We start from the raw sequence: 19,928 nt of genomic DNA on the forward strand, positions 1-19,928 counted from the left end.
AAGCTTGATGATTCTGAAAAATTCTTTTTGCTGAAACAAAAGCTGTGAGCCATCATTGCCAAAGCTACTTTCTTGATTGATCCTAATTTTTCCTATTGCTTTAAACTTCAGGGCCCAAGAATCTAAAACATTGTGCCATGACAAAAAATCTGTTCTCCTACACAAATCATTAAAAGTAGACACATAAAAACATGAGACAAAAGAATCTACATCATCCTTCATTACCCTTGGGTGAGACTCCTCTCAGTACCATCTGCTTTATCTTCAGGAACTACCCCTGACAATTTTACCAAAGAGTAAAAAGGACATTCTATGTTGTATTTCTGTATTATATAGAATCTTACAAAGAATATGTAATACTTTTCAAACACAAAAGGACCATTTCTTAATTCTTTAAGAAGTACCTTAGCTTTCTAAAGAGCAGAGTCCATCATATATAAGCTCTCACTTCATGTAATCCTATAAGTTAAATTACATAACCAAGTCCAGCAGTCTGAGGTTGTAGCTTAATAGGGGTAGCAGCCCTGAACTTACTGGTTGAAAAAGTTTCCCCATACTACAATAATGGAAACTCATTCGCTACAGTGCCCAAAGTAGTAAGCTTCAGTTTTCTTGAAATTCAAATTTTTAAAAATCTTCCAATTTTTTAAGTAAAAAAAAAGGTTATTCTAGTTTGTCAAATATACATCATTGTCTGCACACACTGCACTGTGGTCTTAAGAAGAGGAGGAAAAATCTCCTCCTCACTTCCTTTTAAGAAAATATTTTATCCTTCCTATCCTCTACTATGAGATCTTCAAGGTCATTTGGGATTGAGGTTTTGCTCTGAGTCCACGTGCTCACTACCTTGGTATTACACAGTCATATTCACCAGGAGAAATCATACTATTCTTCAATACAAATCATTAAAATTTCTTCTAAAAAATTCTCACTAGAGCTGAAAGATCACGGTGTTTTCCCCAAAGAATCTCCATCTACACATGTGAGTTATTCAGATCTTTTCATCCTCTGTCCATTATCCTCCCAACAGAGACATGTGTGAGTCTTCCCATCTCCTAAGTCTAAAAAGGCTGATCTTAAATATACACCAAGCTTCACCTCTCAACTCAAATCATTCCAGAAGAATTTAAGGACAAGTGCTGGCCGTGTGTGAGCAAACGTGTTTAGTTCTGAACTTGTAGACATCGTTTTTCAAAAAGGGAAAAAAGATATGTACAGAGGACTAGTGAAGTTCTTAAGGATGTGTCAAAATTGGTGTCAATTTTGAAGCTGCAATTAGTAATTTAAAAAGTGTGACTTGGCCTGGGGTATAAAAGAGAAGAGAGTATTAAAAACTGTGACAACCTGGAAAATATATAGCCCAGTGTTTTGGGTTTTTTTGTTTGTTTGCTTTGTTTTGTTTTGGGTTTTTTAAAGACTTTTTATTTGAGAGAGTGAGAGAGCAGGAGCAGAGGGGAGAGGGAGAAGCAGGCTCCCGCTGAGCAGGGAGCCCAACGCAGGGGCTCCTGACCAGGACCCTGAGATCATGACCTAAGCCAAAGACAGATACTTAACCGACTGAGATACCCAGATGCCCCTCAACTAAAGACATTTAAAATCAAAATGTTAAGAGTGTTGTGAAGGCCACTTTGCAATCCCTGCTTCACCCTCACCTCCACCCTGGCCAGCACACATACACTGAAGAGAAGCACTGGCTCATTTCTTATTGGATTAGACAGTAAAGGAGACAGGTAGAGGCTCAGGGCTCCGTAGGAGACTGTTCTGTCTGTAGCCTCCCCTGAGTCTTAGGCTCACCCTCTATTTTCTCTCATAGCTATGACTCAATCAGGTATTTTCTGGCTTACTGAGATTTCCATTGCATTTCAGATTCTGATGTTTAAAAACAACACAACAAAAACCCTTTACAAACCTTATGTTTCCTCTTGCCTTTGTTGGAAACTTTTTCTGAGGCTTGTTTCTGAGCCTCTCTTGTGTGCTTTTCTGGCACATTTTTCTTTTCCCCCTTGGGTGGCTCTGTTTCTTTGTAAGGCTTTCCTGGTATTCTGGTCAAAAGATTCAGGTCAATCTTCACAATAAGTGGATACCTGTCATCAGGCTCACTGAGGGGTGAAAGAAGTTCCTTCTCTTCCATAGGAGAGAACATTCGTTGCCGAAAAAAGCTATCTTCTTCCTCCACTGAGGAGGGTTTCACGGGAGTCCTGTTACTCTCAGGGTACTTAGGAGTTTGTGAGGAAGGAGGAAGGCTCTCGCTTTCATCCGAATCTGAGGATGAGGTATCTGTTTCTATGATTTCCCTTGATTTCTGGGAAGATTTACTCGTTGACTTGTATTTCTTCTTCTCTGCAGATGGTCGAGGGGAAGATTTGGACTCCTTTTTGATATTGGGTTTCCTTGAGCCTTTGGTGGCTGCTTTGTGTCTGCTGGAAGGCATGCTGGTAGCCATGTCTACGGGGGTTTCGCTTTCTATCTTCAGGCCTCCCCGGGGCTCTTCAGTGGCTGCCTTCTCAGCCTTTTTGGGTTGTTTTTTGCCTACAGTTCTCCTCTGTGTTGTGCTGTCACTCTGTGCAGGGGACTTCTGCCTCCCGCGCCCACTTTCTGATCCCTTTTGTACAGTTTTGGAGTCTCGTCCAGGAGTAGCAGAACTTGTTTCTTTAGGTCCGCCTGGATCAGTATAGCTATTCCCAGTGCCCTGTTCTCGGCCTTCCTTTTTATAGCCTTGAGATGACGGGATGTTACTGTCCACAGAAGAAGCTGGTGACACTTTATGTGGGTTCACTTTATTTAACCAATTATCAAGTTGCCATTTGTTTGTTGGTGGTGGTTCAGGCTGAAAAACAGAGAAATAAGTATGTTTTTTTTCAATACTGAAGCTTTCTCCCTCCTTAACAATCTCAAGGAAGAGAAAAAAAGCACAATGTCTAAGGCCATAAAGGCATTTGTTGTTCCCACTTCTGACTGAACTAAAGCAAAGGGCTGAATATTGACCATCAGAGCTCTCATCACTTGAATAAGAAGTTAAGCTTGATGTTACATATGGCCTTCAAACATTAAAGATTCCTGTCAGGAACCCAGCTTGAAAGGTAAATGGGGGTAAATGACAATGGGGGTATACTTAATTCCAGAAAGTAAACAAATGATTTAGGTACTGATAAGAGATTTTTAACCATATTTTATCAACCTACAGTAAAACTGTATAATTTAATACTCCTTTTTACCAAAGTAACTACATAATATAAATTACCATGCTGAGACAGAAAAAGAAGCACAGACTAAAGAAATACAGTATTTTAGGGACCTGAAATATGACCTCAACTAATTCCTAATGTAGACTGAACATTTGCTCAAATAACAAGGAAACTGAAGTACCTAAGTTTTCTCCAAGACACACAGTTCAATTTCTTAACCTTGTTTCCTAATCAGGTCTTAACTGGCCATCAGCAGGGGCTGTGAGAGGCCTATGGAAGGTACCCCTGCCTCCCTCTCACCTCAGGAGATGCACTCTGGGATGGTTCATTTGCCTCACTGTCACTGGAGCTACTTTCACTCTCTGAGTCAGATCCAGAGCTGCTTTCAGATCCACTGTGGCTGCTAGAATCATCCCTGGAGTTATCAGCTCCTTCACTATTATGGTGTGAAGGTTCAGAGTTACTAAAAAGACATAAAACATATAAATGACCAAAGTTGTTTTACAGCGATAGCAGGAAAACATCCAAATCTGACAATCCACTTAAAATATTTATGGTTTGTTACGCTATTACAGCTCTATGAATCCAGAACTTCCATTTATAAGTAAAATGCTTCCTTAAAAAGTTTCTAATATGCTGCTCAGCCATTAGCACTTATCTTTTAAAAACAGTTCTCCTGAGGTATAATATACATACCACAGAATTCACCCATGTTAAGTGTACAATTCAATGATTTTTAATTAATTTACAAGATTTTACAATCGCCATTCCAACCATATTTACTTTATAAGGTTATTATATTACTACAATGCTCCAAAGAAAACTAAAAATAAAAGGATGCATACCTTCCTGGTGTACTCCTTGGCATTGTCTTATCACAATCCTAAAAATAAAACACGAGAGGAAATCTGTGAACGAGTAAGTAGCACTCTATCTGCTTAATGTGAACAATATCTGAACCCCTAAAAGGAACACTAGCAGCTCTAATGTATACATCAATCAAGTGTTAGTTTACCTAACACTTAGGACACACCGTTTTTACGTAAAGAATAACTAACTTCCAGGCTAAGATGAAAAGCTTTGTTAATAGTTCTTCTTGGCAACAATCTTATACTTCAGGAGTACACTCTGATCCATAAGTAGTAAGGAAAAGCCAGTTTAAAAAAAAAAAAAAGCAGGTTTAAAGACAGACCAGAACATGACAACATTTCACTGTCAGAAGTTAAGGAACTTAATTTAAGTAATTCATTTTAAATAAATGAATCATAAATGTATCATTCAATTATAATTCTTAAAAAATACAATGCAAATCAATACTGTATGATACTGGCAAACTCATAAAGCAGTAGACACACCTGCTCCCCATCGCTGTCTTCACTGCTGCTTAGTTTTAAGTCATCTTTTAACATACTAGAGGGAAAAGGCAGAAAGAATTAGTATTTTTGTAACAGTTTATCATGGCACACCACAGTATTAAATATTTACTAATCATTCTAGAAATAATCATGGTGGCAGCCAAAGATTTAATTAAAAAACAAGGAAAAGAACCAGTACGTCTTACTCTGTCTGGTGTGCTTCACATCCAGAGTAAAAACTGAGAAAGGAGGAAGTGAACATTTCATAAGCTCTCACTTTTCCGTAAGTTAAACATGTAACCATCTTTTCTAATTTAAATAAGTCACCTTCTACAAACTCTTATACTCAGTTATCTCTATTTTTCTCTAATTGTATCCATACCCATTCATTCATAGTAAAACAAATTACCATACTCATACCCAACAGTCCCCTAGAGAGATAAAACTCCTAAAAAGAAGGAAGATAAAATGAAAGTTTCAGCAATTCTCTTTCACTGTTCCTCATGCTCCACAAAGAGATTCATACAACTAAGTGGTTGTGAAAACCAGAACACAAAGTCAAAGCACTGGTTCCTAAATGCCTTGCTTTGAAAGATGACTGCCCTCTGGAGAAGTAATAATTTGGAGTAAGAACCTTATATAAAATAGAAATGAGGGTATCCCTGAGTGGCTTAAGTAGGTTTAGTGCCTGCCTTAGGCCCAGGGCGTTGATCCTGGAGTCCCGGGATCAGGTCCCACATCAGGCTCTCTACATGGAGCCTGCTTTTCCCTCTGCCTGTGTCTCTGCCTCTCTCTCTCTCATAAATAAATAAAATCTTTAAAAAGAAAAATAAGCTCCAGCCTCATCTTCCGTGATCAAAGTTCAAATCAATTAAAAAAAACACAAATAAATACCATAAACTGATAGTTTCTGAAGTTCATTTTTCAAAGTAAAATTACAGATTTAAATTTTCCTTAAGGCCATAAAATCAACATTAAAATAGAGAACCTGAGTAATGACCCACAAAACACTCCTTGCCTTTTTACAGAAGAGCAAAAATTAATACAAAAACCACTAGAAAAATGTTTAATTTCTCATTACTAGTAGTTCCATTACCTTTCTTCTTAAAATTTCATGACAGTCTCCAATCAGTGGAAAGGAAATCTTCTTTCACTCCAATAACTACTAATAGTTTCCCCTCAAAGCTTAACCTCAATTTCTAAATCTGACCCCAAAGTCAGATTATCCCCTAAAAGATCACCTTGAAACAAAGTAACCAGATGATTACAGAATTATGAAAAGTGTTTTAAGGCTGGCCCAATTAAGTGGGACAGAAAAAAAAGAGTTTTCTTTTGGACAGGGCTTAGTGCATCTCTATGACTGATATCCTGTAAGGAAATGTACTTACTCTGAATTCTCTCAGCCCTTGTGATTTAATAATGGCAGCTCAATGAACCTGTTCACACATGTGGATATGTCAAAGTTTTTACCAGACTGTTCAAAGTCCTGCATGCTTTTGTTTCCTCAGCAAACCAAAGTGATTCGCACATATATGGTAGGCTTTTACCAGTTCTTTGCATATGGATAAATATGATAAATATGAATATAATTTTAATTCTTCAGCAGTGAGAGGGACTTCTTGCATTCACATAAGGTCATTCTCACGCAGTTCTCCCTCTGTTCAGCAGAAGAGGTTATCAGTACAGATTGTGGGTTAGAGCTTAGAAGCTAGCACTGTGACCACAATTTCTTCAGAATTTTTATTTTAATCAAGCGAGTCAACATGTGGTCTCAGGAACTGAGGAGCTCATCCCATAAGCTGGAATTTATTATTGTCCAATATATTAGCCTAATTACATTTTGATATATATTCCCGCCCTGTTCTACTTACAGAAGGAGGAAAACTTAAAGAGGGTACAATTATGCTATGCTGACTTAAAATACTATATACAGCAGTTAAATGGAGGGCGTACTAAGAAGAATCCTGTATTTTTGGGTCTTTATTAAAAACAAACTACCAACCTACCTGCAAACACAAATACATCTCTAAGAGATGAGAAAAAACTATAATCTCAGAGGAAGTATAGGCAAACTATGGCCTCCAAGTCAAATATAGACTACTATCTGTTCATAAAGAAGTTTTATGGGAACATAACCACACCCTCGGCCTATATTTGCTTTCATACTACCATGGCAGAGCTGACTAGCTGGGAAAAAAACCATCTAAGCCCCTAAAGCCTAAACTAGTTCATTATCTGGCCCTTTACATAAAAGTTTGCCTGCCCCTTCCTTAAAAGATTAAGTACACATATTTAAGTGTGGTGCTAATATGTACACATTACAGATAGACTTTTAGCAAAACAAACTTATTAAGCAATAAACTTACGATTTAGACTGGTGTCCATTTGAAGTTTTAGAAGGATTGTATCTTTCTAGAACAAAAAGAATGCAAAAATTAACAACTACAATATGGCTATATAGATTATAAAATATGTAGCAATATACCCTGGAAGAAATGTAAATCAAAACAATGAGTCAGAATTCTTCCCTCCACCAAATTGGCAACACTACAAAGTCCAATAAATATGAGATATGGGTAGAAACAGGCATGCTCAGAAGCTGTTTGTAGGACTATACATTCATACGATCTTTTTGGCAGGCAATCTGGTAATATTATCCTACTGATACTGGAAATGCACGTATACACTGATGTAAGCAATTATGATGAAAAAAAAATGTTTACCTTACAGGAGTTTCTGGAAAAATACATAAACACACACACACAGAGACGTTTATCACAGTATGGTTTGTAACAGCAAAAACTGGAAACAAATGTCTATCAGGAGGTACTAAAATTATGGTACATTCATATAATATAACACAACTTTCATGTTAAAAAGAATGAACCAGAATTTTTATACTGATACAGACACAGCTCTAAAATAAATTAAGTGAAGGATGCCTGGGTGGCTTAGTGGTTGAGCACCTGCCTTCAGCTCAGGGTGTAACCCTGGGGTCCTGGGATCGAGTCCCACATGAGGTTCCTTGCAAGCCTGCTTCTCCCTCTGGCTGTACCTCTGCCTCTCTCTCTCTCTGTGTCTCCCATGAGTAAATAAATAAAATCTTAAAAAATAAAATAAAGTGGAAAACACAGCAATAAATAGTAAGGGCAGTTTATGATCCCATTTACTATTAGTTATGGGGAGAGGAGGACAGAACTAAAAATGAGACATTCTTAAAACATTTTAAGAGAGAAAATGTATACTTTCTAGCTTATAGCTATTTTCTACATACCAATAATGGCAGGTCACTTTTTCCTACAACTATAGCTTTAAGGCAGAACCAGTGTAAATCTACCTTATTAAAGAAGTTACTACTCTTGGCAAAAAGACCATTTATTTTGTTACAGAGCTATATGGGGGAAGCCTAGACACCTGCAAGGTTCCTGACCTTACCCCCTAGTCTCTGGTCTCTGTTGAGACCACACTTAAATTCTCTAAGGCTATAGTTTCCTTAAGTTCTTCTCAGAAACCAAAAGACAGAAGATGGACAGTGGACTTTCTTCCCAGATCGAAAGGCCTGGGAAAAAGGAATAAATACAGACATAGGAAGAGAAGAGCTACGGAAAGCTACAACCCCTTCTTGCTTATTAGTTTAACTCTCAAAGAACCAACTCTTCACAAAGGAGACAGGAAGACAGAAAAATGGCTCTTGGGTTTAAGAGGGGCCCATCAAACTGAATTTATGAATTCTGAACTATTACTTCAAATATTTAATAAAAATAGTTAATTTTGATTGCTAATGATCTGTAACTCTTCATTTTTTAAGTATATCAAGATTTGGTTTAACTCATTACTAATCAACAGATACTAAAAACTGGGATAAGGTAAGTGAAGGAATTATGAAAGCAATAGATCATGTGAGCCTGAGAAATAAATGCTCAATAAAAAGCTTAACTTGAAAACCAAGAGGAAAAGTAATACTCACTTTGTTCTCCAGGGCCAAAACTGGACTGCTGAGATTCCTAAGAAAAAGGGACATAAAATTATACAGTGGCATTAAGAGAAACGTTCATTAGTGACATATGCTTTAAATTAAACTATTCAATTCCAGCTAATTCAATGAAAGATCCTGTTGAGTTCCTAAGAACACATAAAAGAAAAAACAATGGAAGAATTTCACAATCACATTTGCTCAGCCTCAGTAATCATGTGGTCAACAATAAACTTTCCCAAAGCTCATTACAAAAAGCATCAAGCGGGTAGCCCCGGTGGCTCAGCAGTTTAGTGCTGCCTTCAGCCCAGGGCAGGATCCCAGAGACCCGGGATCGAGTCCCACGTCAGGCTTCCTGCATGGAGCCTGCTTCTCCCACTGCCTGTGTCTCTGCCTCTCTATCTCTTTCTCTGTCTCTCATGAATAAATAAAATCTTAAAAAAAAAAAAAAAAAAAGCATCAAGCTACCTAATAGTTCCTCTTTATTATTCATTTCTTTCAGCAGCACCCATGGTACTCTTATCCTAATTTAGAGCCCTGGGAAAGCAAATGATTTCAATTTAAGATTCTTGGTCTTAAGAAAATGTTGGTCTTAAGAAAACTCTTTAAAAAAAAAAAAAAAAAGAAAACTAAAAATAAATAAATAAAAATGAATGAATGAATGAATAGTGCCTGGGTGGCTCAGTTGATTAAGTGTCTGACTCTTGATTTTGGCTCAGGTCATGATCTCAGGGTCATCAGATAGAGCTCTGTGTTAGGCTCTGCTCTGGGCATGGAGCTTGTTTAAGATTCTCTCTCTTCTGGGCAGCCCCGGTGGCGCAGCGGTTTAGCACTGCCTGCAGCCCGGGGTGTGATCCTGGGGACCTGGGGTCGAGTCCCACGTCAGGCTTCCTGCATGGAGCCTGCTTCTCCCTCTGCCTGTGTCTCTGCCTCTCTCTTCGCTCTCTCTGAATGAATAAATAAATAAATCTTAAAAAAAAAAAAAAAAAAAAGATTCTCTCTCTTCCTCTCTTCCTCTCCTCTGCCTGCCTATCCCCACTCAGCTTGCCGGCATGCTCTCTCTAAAATGAACGAATGAATGAATCAATCAATCAATCAATCAAAATAAAAACCTACACTAGAAAATAGCTGTGCAGCCTATATAGACTCAAAGATACCACTTTCATGAACTAAAAACCTCACATGGTATTCACATGTCATTTTACTACCTTCCTTTTTCCACTCCCAATATCTTATAATTAGCAAATTGAGGAAAAGATTGTCATGTACTTCTTTGTATGCCATGCACTGGTACAGTGTCTAGCACTCAGGAAGCACTAGTAAAAAAGCAAGCCCAAATGTCACTGTCAGTGAAACAAACATGGCTTTCCAAAGTCAACTTTCATGATCACAACACCTGTTTCATACATGTGCAAATTGTGCATTTTTCTAGGTTAAGTCTGTAGTACACAATGTAGTATTAAAATTACACAAACATCCCTAAAAACCCACTTAAAAATAAGCACAATCTTACTTTAATGATAGAATTATCTGTGAAAGAGAAATCCACATACTATGAATTTTTAAATATACAGTTTTGCTGATAACAAAAAAAAAACAAAAAAAACACTGTAAACCTACATCTGTGGTCAATTGATTTTCATCAAGTATGAGAAGAGCATCCAACAAATGGTGCTGGGACAACTGAATAGCCATATGTAAAAGAATGAAGTTGGATGCTTACCTCAGACAGTACTAAAAAAATAACTCAAAATGGGTCAAAGACCTAAATGTAAGAGATAAAACTTCAAAAAACTCTTAGAAGAAAACTTAGAGTCAAACCTTAATGACTTGGCAAAGAACTTATACTTATGATACCAAAAGCATAAAACACAAAAGAAACAAACAGATAAAATGGACTTCAGCAAAATTAAGAACTTCTGTGCTTGAAAGGACACCACTGAGAAAGTGAAAAGACAACCCACAGAATGGGAGAAAATATCTGCAAATCATATATCTGATAAGAGACTACTTACTACAATATATAAAGAGCTCTTACGACTCAATGATAAAAAGACAACCCAGTAAAAAATAAGCAAAGGATTTGAATAGGCATTTCTACAAGGAAGATTTACAAATGGTCAATAAGCACATGAAAAGATGTTGTTTGATATCATTTGTCACAGGGAAAATGCAAATCAAACCCATAATGAGATATCATTTCACACCTACTAGGATGATTAGGATCAAAAACACAGATAACAGCAAGTATTGACAAGGATGAAGAGAAAATGAAAGCCTAGTGGGAATATAAAGTGGTGCAGCTAGCTTTGGAAAACATTCTGGAAGTCCCTCAAATAGTTAAACATATAGTTACTGTATGACCTCGTAATTCTACTCCTAGCTATATAGCCAAATGAAAAGAAAACATTATGTCCACACAAAAATTTGTACACAAATGTTTACAGCAGCATTATTCACAATAGCCCAAAGCTCAAAACAACTCAAATGTTCATCAGCTGATGAATGTATAAACAAAACGTGATATATAACCATACATGGAAAAGTATTTGGCCACAAAAAAAAAAAAAAAGAAATGAAGTGCTAATGCATGCTACAATGTGGGATAACCTTGAAAACATTAGGCTAAGTGAAAGAATCCAGGTGCAAAAGGCCATTTATGGTTAAGATTCCATTTTTGCAAAAGGTCCAGAAAAAGGAAATCTACAGAAACAAAGAACAGTGGTTTCATAGGGCTGGGAGGGAGACAGAGGGACAGTGGGTAATAGAAGAAGAGGGAGTTTCTCTTTGAGGTGATGAAAATACGCTAAAATTCACTGTTGTGATAGTTCACATACCTATAAATATACTCAAAACCATGTAATTGTACACTTTAAATGGGTGGGAGGCAAGTATGTGGATTGTATTTCAATCAAACTATTTAAAAAACTGCAAATAGAGCAGTGGCCAAGCTCATGCCTGTGAAATGTGTTAAAGATGCAAATAATCTTCTACTTCCTTGAATTGCTAATTATTTTATATTCATTTAGTGGTAAATGGCCTAAAAGTTAATAGCCCAAACTTTCAATTAATCTCAGACCCCTTTTCCTCACACTTCTGACAAAAGTCAGTTTGCTGGTCTCCAAATGCTAGTGGATCTGTCTCCAAAACATCTACTAATGCAACACCATCTCCTCTCCACCTACACTGCAAAGACTTTTCTGGTCCTCACATTAAAAAAAAAAAAAAAAAAAAAAGATTTTATTTATTTAATTGAGAGAAAGAGAGCACAAGCAGGGCAGAGGGAGAAGGAGAAGCAGATTCCCCAATGAGCAGGAAGCCAGCGATGGGGCTGGATCCCAGGATCCTGGGACCATGGCCCAAGCCAAAGCCACCCAGGCACCCCATCCTCATTTTTTTAAATCTACATAGGCCATCTAGTGGGTGTGTCTTTCTGGCTCTAATCTTTCTCCTTCACTCAACCATAGCCTCTAATTAATCTTTCTAAAGCCCAAATCCTAGTATGAGTCACCACTACTCTTTTTTCATAAAGCCTTCAATGGCTCTTTTTGTTTTTCCTAGGGATGAAACTCAAACTCTTTACATGTTATCCATTCATATATCTAAGAACTGGAAAAAAAGAATAATAAGCAAAAACAGACAAGGGCCTTGTAACTCATGGAACTTAACACTCATCTGAATAATGTCAATGACTATCTCTGCAACTATTCATGCACATAAAGGTAAAATGGTAATTGTGTTAAGTACACAATGAAAGGCAATACATACAGTATATTATATAAGAGCTTATAATTGTGTGTACGTGAGCATGTGAGTGAATGTGTGAGTTTAGAGCAAGAGAGGGAGAGACAGACAGATCTAGCCAGGAAGATGAACAAAGGCTTCCCTGAGCAAGTACCATTCATGTTAAGACCTGAAGTGTAGGTAGGAAGTAAACTGGGAAAGTGTTCAGGGTACAGAGAACAGCACGTGTAAAGCCAGAAAAGATAGGAGCACAACTAGTATATAAAGGACCGAAAAAAATAAAAAATAAAAAAAAATAAAGGACCGAAAGGCAGTCCATGAGAGGAAAAGGTACAGGAGGAAGGGTAGTGAGAAATGAGACTCAAGACTAAAAAGGCTAGATCCTATAGCATGCAGACTTTAGAGATTACATTAAAGAATCTTTATATATATATATACACACAACCACATCTATTTAGTAAAACTGGGGACTTGTGGGAGGGACAGAGAGGAAGGGGGGTTAAGGGGAAGGTTTATCTCATTTTCACATAAGGTAACATGTCACAAAGCAACCAGTGCTTCTATGTTAGTGTAAAAAATCTGAACTTCTGGAACATTTGGGTAGCTCACTTGTTTGAGCATTTGACTCTTGATTTCAGCTCAGGTCATGATCTCAGAGTTCTGGGATGGAGCTCTGCTTGAGATTCTTTCCCTCTTCCTCTCTCTCCCCTCTGCCCCTCCCCCCCACTCCCGGACTCATGGGTGTGTGAGTGCGCATGGGCATGTCCCCTCTCTCAAATAAATAAATAAAATCTTTAAAAAAGATATGAACTTCTATATTAGTGTAAAAAAGATTCAAGAGTACTATTACTATGTAGATTCTCCATGGGAAAAAGAGGAGGGTGGAGGATAAATTATTTACATTATACTTGAGAGTTTATATTGTCTCTGTTATCTTTATCTTTCTTTGAGAGATGCACAAAGTAGTAGCTCTTCAAATGTTTTATAACTGGAAAAGAATCTAACAAAAATCACAAATTGAGATTATTAGAAGCACCTGCACTTTCATCGACCTCTATATAGCTAATTTTATACAATGAATGATTTATTCTAGTATTTGTTTCTTGAATCTTCAGCTACGTTTTCTAAAACTGCCTCAAAAGTGGTTCCAGACAAAGAAATGCATTTTAATATATTCTCTCTTTACTAGATTTTACTCATTTTTCACTAGAGCAGAAAGACCAAGTTTTTGGACAAAGGTATAGAACACTGGGAGAAATCTCAAAATAGGTTTTTAATACAACTTACTAAACTTAAATGCTAAAGGACTGAATTGAATTATCACACAACTCAAAATACCAGTGACTATGAATCATGATGCCCTCATAATTTTGTTAGTATCTCGAGGTACATTATACACTAAAAGCAAGGCTAATGACATATATGCACATTCAAACTACTGTTGATAATCTGGATATTTTCTTTTTTTTTTTAGCTTAGGGCATCCTTGTTTCTACTTTGTACAGTGACAGATAAAGAGCTCATACCAGAAGAAGAAAAATCTCAGCTCTGTCATTTTCTTGATTGCTTAGAAATGCATTTTAGTGTTATTTTCCACTGGGTAGTTTCACTGCAGGTCTATCTTTTAAACCATTTGCACATTTAGTGAAGATTAGCTGAATTAAAACCAGTTAAAATAATCTGCAAATCATCTTAACCAAGCCCGTTTAAAACTGTGATATGCTGGAGCCAGTAAGAGCAAATCAATGAGAACAATCAACTATCAACTTTTCCATAATGAGAAGACCTAACCTTCTCTTGCAATACTTCAGAAATAAAATGTGACCAGCTGCCACTCAGATCAAGACAAGCAATACTACTTGGATTTTTTTTCTGAGACTGAAAAATAGAGAATTTGAGAACTGAAAAATAATAAAGTTTCATCCTGTTCCCCCACCACCACCCTCAATCTCTAATACACACAACACTGGAGTATATGCTTTCCACTTTGGAGATCACTGACTTACCACAGTAGTGAGAATAAAGATGGAGAAAAATGAATAGAATTAAAGCACATTCAAGGAGGTAAGATCATTAGGACTTGGTGACAGTTTATTGGGTATGAAAGAGAGGTAAGTACTAAAGATAATTCCAACAAGGTTTTCCTAGCTTCACTAAGACAGGGAACAGTAAAAGACAATTACGTTTGTCTTCTCATGCTTTTGGTTGGGAGCTAGCAGGGAGAATCACAAATTTTCCCTGGAAGATGTCTCAAAGGACTTGAAACTCAACATCTAAGAACTGTCAACTATGCAGCTGGATATATGTATCTGGAATTAAGATAAAAAATTTTATTAAGATAAAAATTTGTGGAACACATTAAGTAAAGAGGAATAGGATACAAAGGACAAAACAATCTAGGTCTAAGCATGGTATGTATAACTACGCATCCACATAAACAGTAATATGTAATTTTTTCATTCTTTTGTATTATTTTATTTCCACAACCAATGTTGGGCAGACTGAAGCAAAACACATTTCATTTGTATTCTATTATAGCATTGAGCACAATGCCTAGAAAAGTTACATTGGTAGAGGCAAAGATAGAGGAGAAAAAGGAAAAGTCAGAGAAGCAAAGTAACTCTGGATGAGCAACGTATAGTGGAAGACAAGGAAGAAATAGGTTAAAATAGTATTTAATGCTCATGAGAAGCCAAATGAAGATAAAAAATGAAAAACATTAATTGGATTTACAAAATGTGGTCATAATGAAAATCCTTATGGTGAGGTATCAGGGGTAAAAAGCAAGATCAACCAGACTAGATTGAGGAGTGTCTGAGGAAAGAATAACAAAGAGCAATGAGGAACTACTCTTTCAGGAAGTTTAACTCTAGGGAGGAGGACTGGCTAGAGAATCACATGGAATAGTGGGATCTATTTCTTTGTATGTATGTATGATGGTGTTTGTAAATTGGACAGATCAAGGATGTTTAAGTCAATGGCATGGATTCACCAAACCAGCTCTCCAAACATACTCCTAAACTCAATTTCTCACTCACCACAAGCCATATGTGAACTGATCTTTCGGATCTGCTAATGAGTGTGAAATCTTCCTATTGTGCTCCTTATTTTCCCATGTGCTTCTAGCATCTTATAGTTCTTCTAAGCCCAGTTGGTATCATCATCTTAGGATGCCATCTCCAAATTCCCTACGTATCAAAATTTATTCCCTTCTCCGTCCTCTCAGTGGACTTCGTTCATATGGTTGGCACACCCAGAGAATAAATACCTATTAAAGCTTTGTATAAAGCCATGAACTATATTCACACACAAAGGTATATTCACTGAAAAGTCAGAGTGAGATGGGGTATAAAAAAGCAAAACCCAACTTGTAAAAGCAACCCAATCAAAGTAATGATCACTAAGTAGCTAACTGATGTGTTTCAGAAAAACCAAAAATCTAACCACATTACTTGAGTATTTATATCCAAATTCAGTAAACAAACATTTACTGAACAGCTATATGCGCCAGTAACTATTCTAGGCATTGGCACATACTATCCTAATTGTTTTTTAAAATACCAATCTTAGTTAGAATAGGGGTAACATCCAAATGACTTAATGCTATACCTCTGAAGCACCTAGAACACGGCCAGTTGTTGTTTCAAACATATACTGAATATGTGCAAGGGCAGTTAAAAGCTTTAGTAGGCTTCAAACTGTCACTGGAAAATCTACCAACCTATCTCCCAACTATACCCACCTAATCTGCTTTCCCTCTATGACAGAAAATGACTTAACTGTGCTCTATTCTAAAGTCAATATTCTCTACTTGAGCACTGAATCTCAACTTCTCTTTTGGAGATTTCCTAAAGTTACCCTCTGTTTTTCCCATGTATCATTTGTTTTTCTTTTTTACTAAAACATCATGATCAACATATATACATATTACAGATGTATGTATATATGGTAAAATATTCTTATCTTATGAAAATACTCACCTGACAACATCACTATACCCTTCTTGGCACCATCACATTTCTCTGTTCCCTTTTACAGACAATGCCTCAAAAGAAAATCTTCGTTTACATGTTCACCGTCTCCAGTATCTTTTGTGCCTCTGCAATCATTCTTTGGCCCTCAGCTTTCTAATTAAAAGTGTATCATCAATAAAGAATACATTGTTAAATATGATACCTGGAACATATTAAGAACTTATTAAGTAAATGTTTGACAAATAACTATCAAATTAATAGAGATGAAAGCCATAATGCCAGAGATCAAAAATATGCTAAATGGGATTAACAGCGGATTAGACACTGCAGAAGCAAAGATTACCAAAAGAGAAGATGTAACAGACTACCCTCAAATGAAACAAAAGATAAAAGACTGAAAAAATTGAACAGTTATGAACTTCAAGAGGCGTAATATACATGTAATTGGAGCCCCAAAAGTAAAGGAGAAAAGGGAAAGAGGGAATACAGAAAATTCTCTTGAGAAAATAATATGAAACATTTTTCCCAAATGTGATAATAACTATAAAACCAAAGTTCTAAGAAACTAAAAATAATCCCAAGCACAAAAAAGATGAAAAGAACCACACCAAGACACATAAAAACCAAACAGCTTAAAATCAGTGACAGAGACAAAAAGAATCTTAAAAGCAGCCAGAAGGAAAAAAGACACATTATATACAGAGAAGGAAAAAAAGGACAATAAATTATGTATCAGACACAATGCAAGCCAGAAGATAGTGGACAACATCTTTAACCTAGAACTCTATTTCTAGTAAAAAAAATATCTTAAGAAAAAAGGTCAAGTAAAAGTTTCAGACACACAAAAGCAGGAAGCATTCATCACAAGCAGACAAGTATTAAAAGATACGTTAAAAAGAAGTCCTCCAGGTAGAAGGAAAACACATCAATCAGAAATCTGGATGAACACAAAAAAATAAAGAGCCAAAGAAATGGTAATTATATTAAGAAAAACAAAATCTCTCTTCCCTTATTATTTAAATCTCTTCAAAATATAATAGACTGTTTAAATGAAAAACAGTACAAACACTGTGGGGTTTATAACTTAAGTGTATGAAACAATAGAACAGATGCTGGGAAGAGAGAAACAGTGCAATGTTGAAAATTCTTATATAACAGAAAGGCATGGTATATTACTTGAAGAAGGACTTTGACAAAGACATATTCTATAAGACCTGGAGCAAACATAAAATAAAACAGTTAAATTTAATAAGCCAAAACTATAATGCAAATATAAAAAATACTCAATCCAAAAGAAAGCTAAAGAGGGGGAGGACAGATAGGACAAGTAGATATCAAAAGGTAAGATGGTAGATTTAAACCCAGGCACATCAATAACCACATTAAATGTAAATAGCCTACATATACGCCCCAAATAAATAAATGCCCCAATAAAAGAGCAGAGTATCAGGCTGGATTTTTTTTTTAAAAGGCAAATGCCACTTAAAAGAAATGTATTTTAAATGAACATGGATAAGTTAAAAATAAAGAATGGAAAAAGGTATTCAATATATACACTAATCAAAAGAAAGCTAGGCTGGTTATATTAATATCAGAAAAAGTAAATTTTATAGTAAAGATTATCATCAGGATTAAAAGGATCATTTTCAGAACAGTAAAGTTATTGATTCATCTAGAACTAATAACAATCCCAAATGTTTATGCACCTTAAAAAAAGAACGCCTAGAACTATGAAGAAATGAATAACAAATTCAAAATCATAAATTCAAAGTAATTGGCTATTAACTATAATTCTCAATTGATAGAACAAGTAGAATTAAAATGAGTAGGAACATAGAAGACTAATACTATAAACCAACTTGATCTAACCAACACTTACAAAATACTCCACTTACCAAACAGTAAAATACATATTCAAGTGTATACAAAACTTTTACCCCCCCCAAAAAAAACAATATTATGGATCATGAAATAAGCTGTAATAAATGTAAAAAGATTCAAGTAACCCAAAGAACATTCTCTGACCACAATGGAATTAAGCCACAAGTGACAAAATATACTCGGTAATAGAAAATAGGTGGAAAATCTCCTAATATCTGAAAACTTAATGATACTCCAAAACAATCCTCAGAATATAGAAGAAATCAGAAAGTACGTTGAACTGAATAAAAAAGAGAACACATTTCAGAATTTGTGGTATGCAAATAAAACATTTACTAAGAGGAAAATTCATTGCACTAATAGCTTGTATGAGAAAGTAAGAAAGATCTCAAATCAATGACCTTAGCTTCCTCTAGACTTTTTTTTTTTTAGGGCAGCCTGGGTGGCTCAGAGGTTTAGCACCACCTTCAGCCCAGGGCGTGATCCTGGAGACCTGGGATCCAGTGAGTCCTACGTCAGGCTCCCTACATGGAGCCTGCTCCTCCCTCTGCCTGTGTCTCTGCCTCTCTCTCTCTCTCTCTCTGTGTCTCTCAAGAATAAATAAATAAAATCTTAAAAAAAAAAAAAAAAAGACTTTTTTTTTTAAAGAAGTGTAAATTAAACCACATGAAAGCAGAATAAGAAAATAATAAAGATGACAATGGAAATCAATGCAATAAAACCGAAAAACAATGATGGAACAAAAGCAGTTTTTTAGAAGAGCAAGAAAATTGGAAAACTTCAAGGGGTGCCTGGGTGGTTCAGATGGTTAAGTGTCCAATTCCTGATTTCGGCTCAGTCATGGGAAAGGGGATCAGGCTCTGTTTTCATTGTGGGGTAGTCTGCTTGAGATTCTCTCCCTCTCCCTCTGCCCCTTCCCTATCCCCCTCTTTAAAAATAAATAAATAAACTTAAAAAAAAAATACACGATCAACTGCAATTGCTAGGGCAATTCCATACAGAGACAAGCTTCCTTTTTTTAAGAGGTGGGGGTGAGGGTCAAAGGAAGAGGGAGATAAGTTCAAGCAGGGTCCACACCCAGCACAGAGCCCATAAGAGGGAGGGGAGGTGTTAAACTCAAGACCCTGAGATCATGACCTGAGCTGGAAATCAAGAGTCTGACACTTAACTGACTAGGCCACCCACGAGCCTCCAGAAACAAGCTTTTTAAACAAATGATGATGGAAATGGGTATATTACACAAAAATTTAAACTGACCATATCGTGCCACCATATATAAAAATTACCTTAAAATGGATCATGGACCTAAATGTAAAGCCTAATACTATAAAAATAAAAACAAACAAAACAAAACAAAAACACAAGAGACTGTGGGTTAGGCAAAATTTCTTATACACCAAACATATGATCTGTAAACAAACTGATGAATTAGACTTCATCAATATTAGCAACTTCTCCTCTTCCAAAGATAAAGCTAAGACAATGAAAAGGGAAGCTACTTACTGGGGGCAAAATGTATAAATCCTGTATCCAATAATGGACCTGCCTCCTGAAAATATAAACTCTCAAGCTCAATAAAAAGAGGACAACAATCCAGTAAGAGATGGGCAAAAGATTTTAAACAGTGCACCAAAGAAGATACACAAATGACAAGTACATAAAAAGGTGTTCAACCTTATCTGTCATAGAGAAATGCCAATCAAAACCAAATGAAGCACTCTTATGCAACTGCTAAAAGGCCTAAAATTTAAAAAGACTAACGATACCAAACACTTGTAATATGTGATTCAACTGAAACTCTCATCACTAGTAGGAA

General features: G+C 36.3%; 1 protein-coding gene and 1 long non-coding RNA gene across 4 annotated transcripts in view; one reads left to right on the forward strand and one right to left on the reverse strand.

Annotated features, from left to right (window-relative positions):
- AFF4 (ALF transcription elongation factor 4) overlaps positions 1–19,928 on the reverse strand; it is a 92,393-nt gene that overhangs the window by 20,169 nt on the left and 52,296 nt on the right. For all 3 annotated transcript variants that reach the window (XM_077911644.1, XM_077911645.1, XM_077911643.1), the window contains 6 exons: positions 8,508–8,544; positions 6,907–6,952; positions 4,541–4,595; positions 4,031–4,068; positions 3,486–3,648; positions 1,910–2,827 (listed from right to left, as the gene is read on the reverse strand). In XM_077911644.1, coding sequence (XP_077767770.1) covers positions 1,910–2,827; positions 3,486–3,648; positions 4,031–4,068; positions 4,541–4,595; positions 6,907–6,952; positions 8,508–8,544 — 1,257 coding nt within the window. The remainder of the gene's footprint in view (positions 1–1,909; positions 2,828–3,485; positions 3,649–4,030; positions 4,069–4,540; positions 4,596–6,906; positions 6,953–8,507; positions 8,545–19,928) is intronic.
- The window catches only part of LOC144322091 (uncharacterized), a 55,021-nt gene continuing 41,066 nt past the window's right edge, over positions 5,974–19,928 (forward strand). The window contains exons 1-2 of the long non-coding RNA XR_013387659.1: positions 5,974–6,075; positions 12,075–12,235. This is a non-coding gene — a long non-coding RNA (uncharacterized LOC144322091). The remainder of the gene's footprint in view (positions 6,076–12,074; positions 12,236–19,928) is intronic.

This window comes from Canis aureus, chromosome 10 (genome assembly GCF_053574225.1).
Source record: "Canis aureus isolate CA01 chromosome 10, VMU_Caureus_v.1.0, whole genome shotgun sequence".
NCBI lineage: Eukaryota > Metazoa > Chordata > Mammalia > Carnivora > Canidae > Canis > Canis aureus.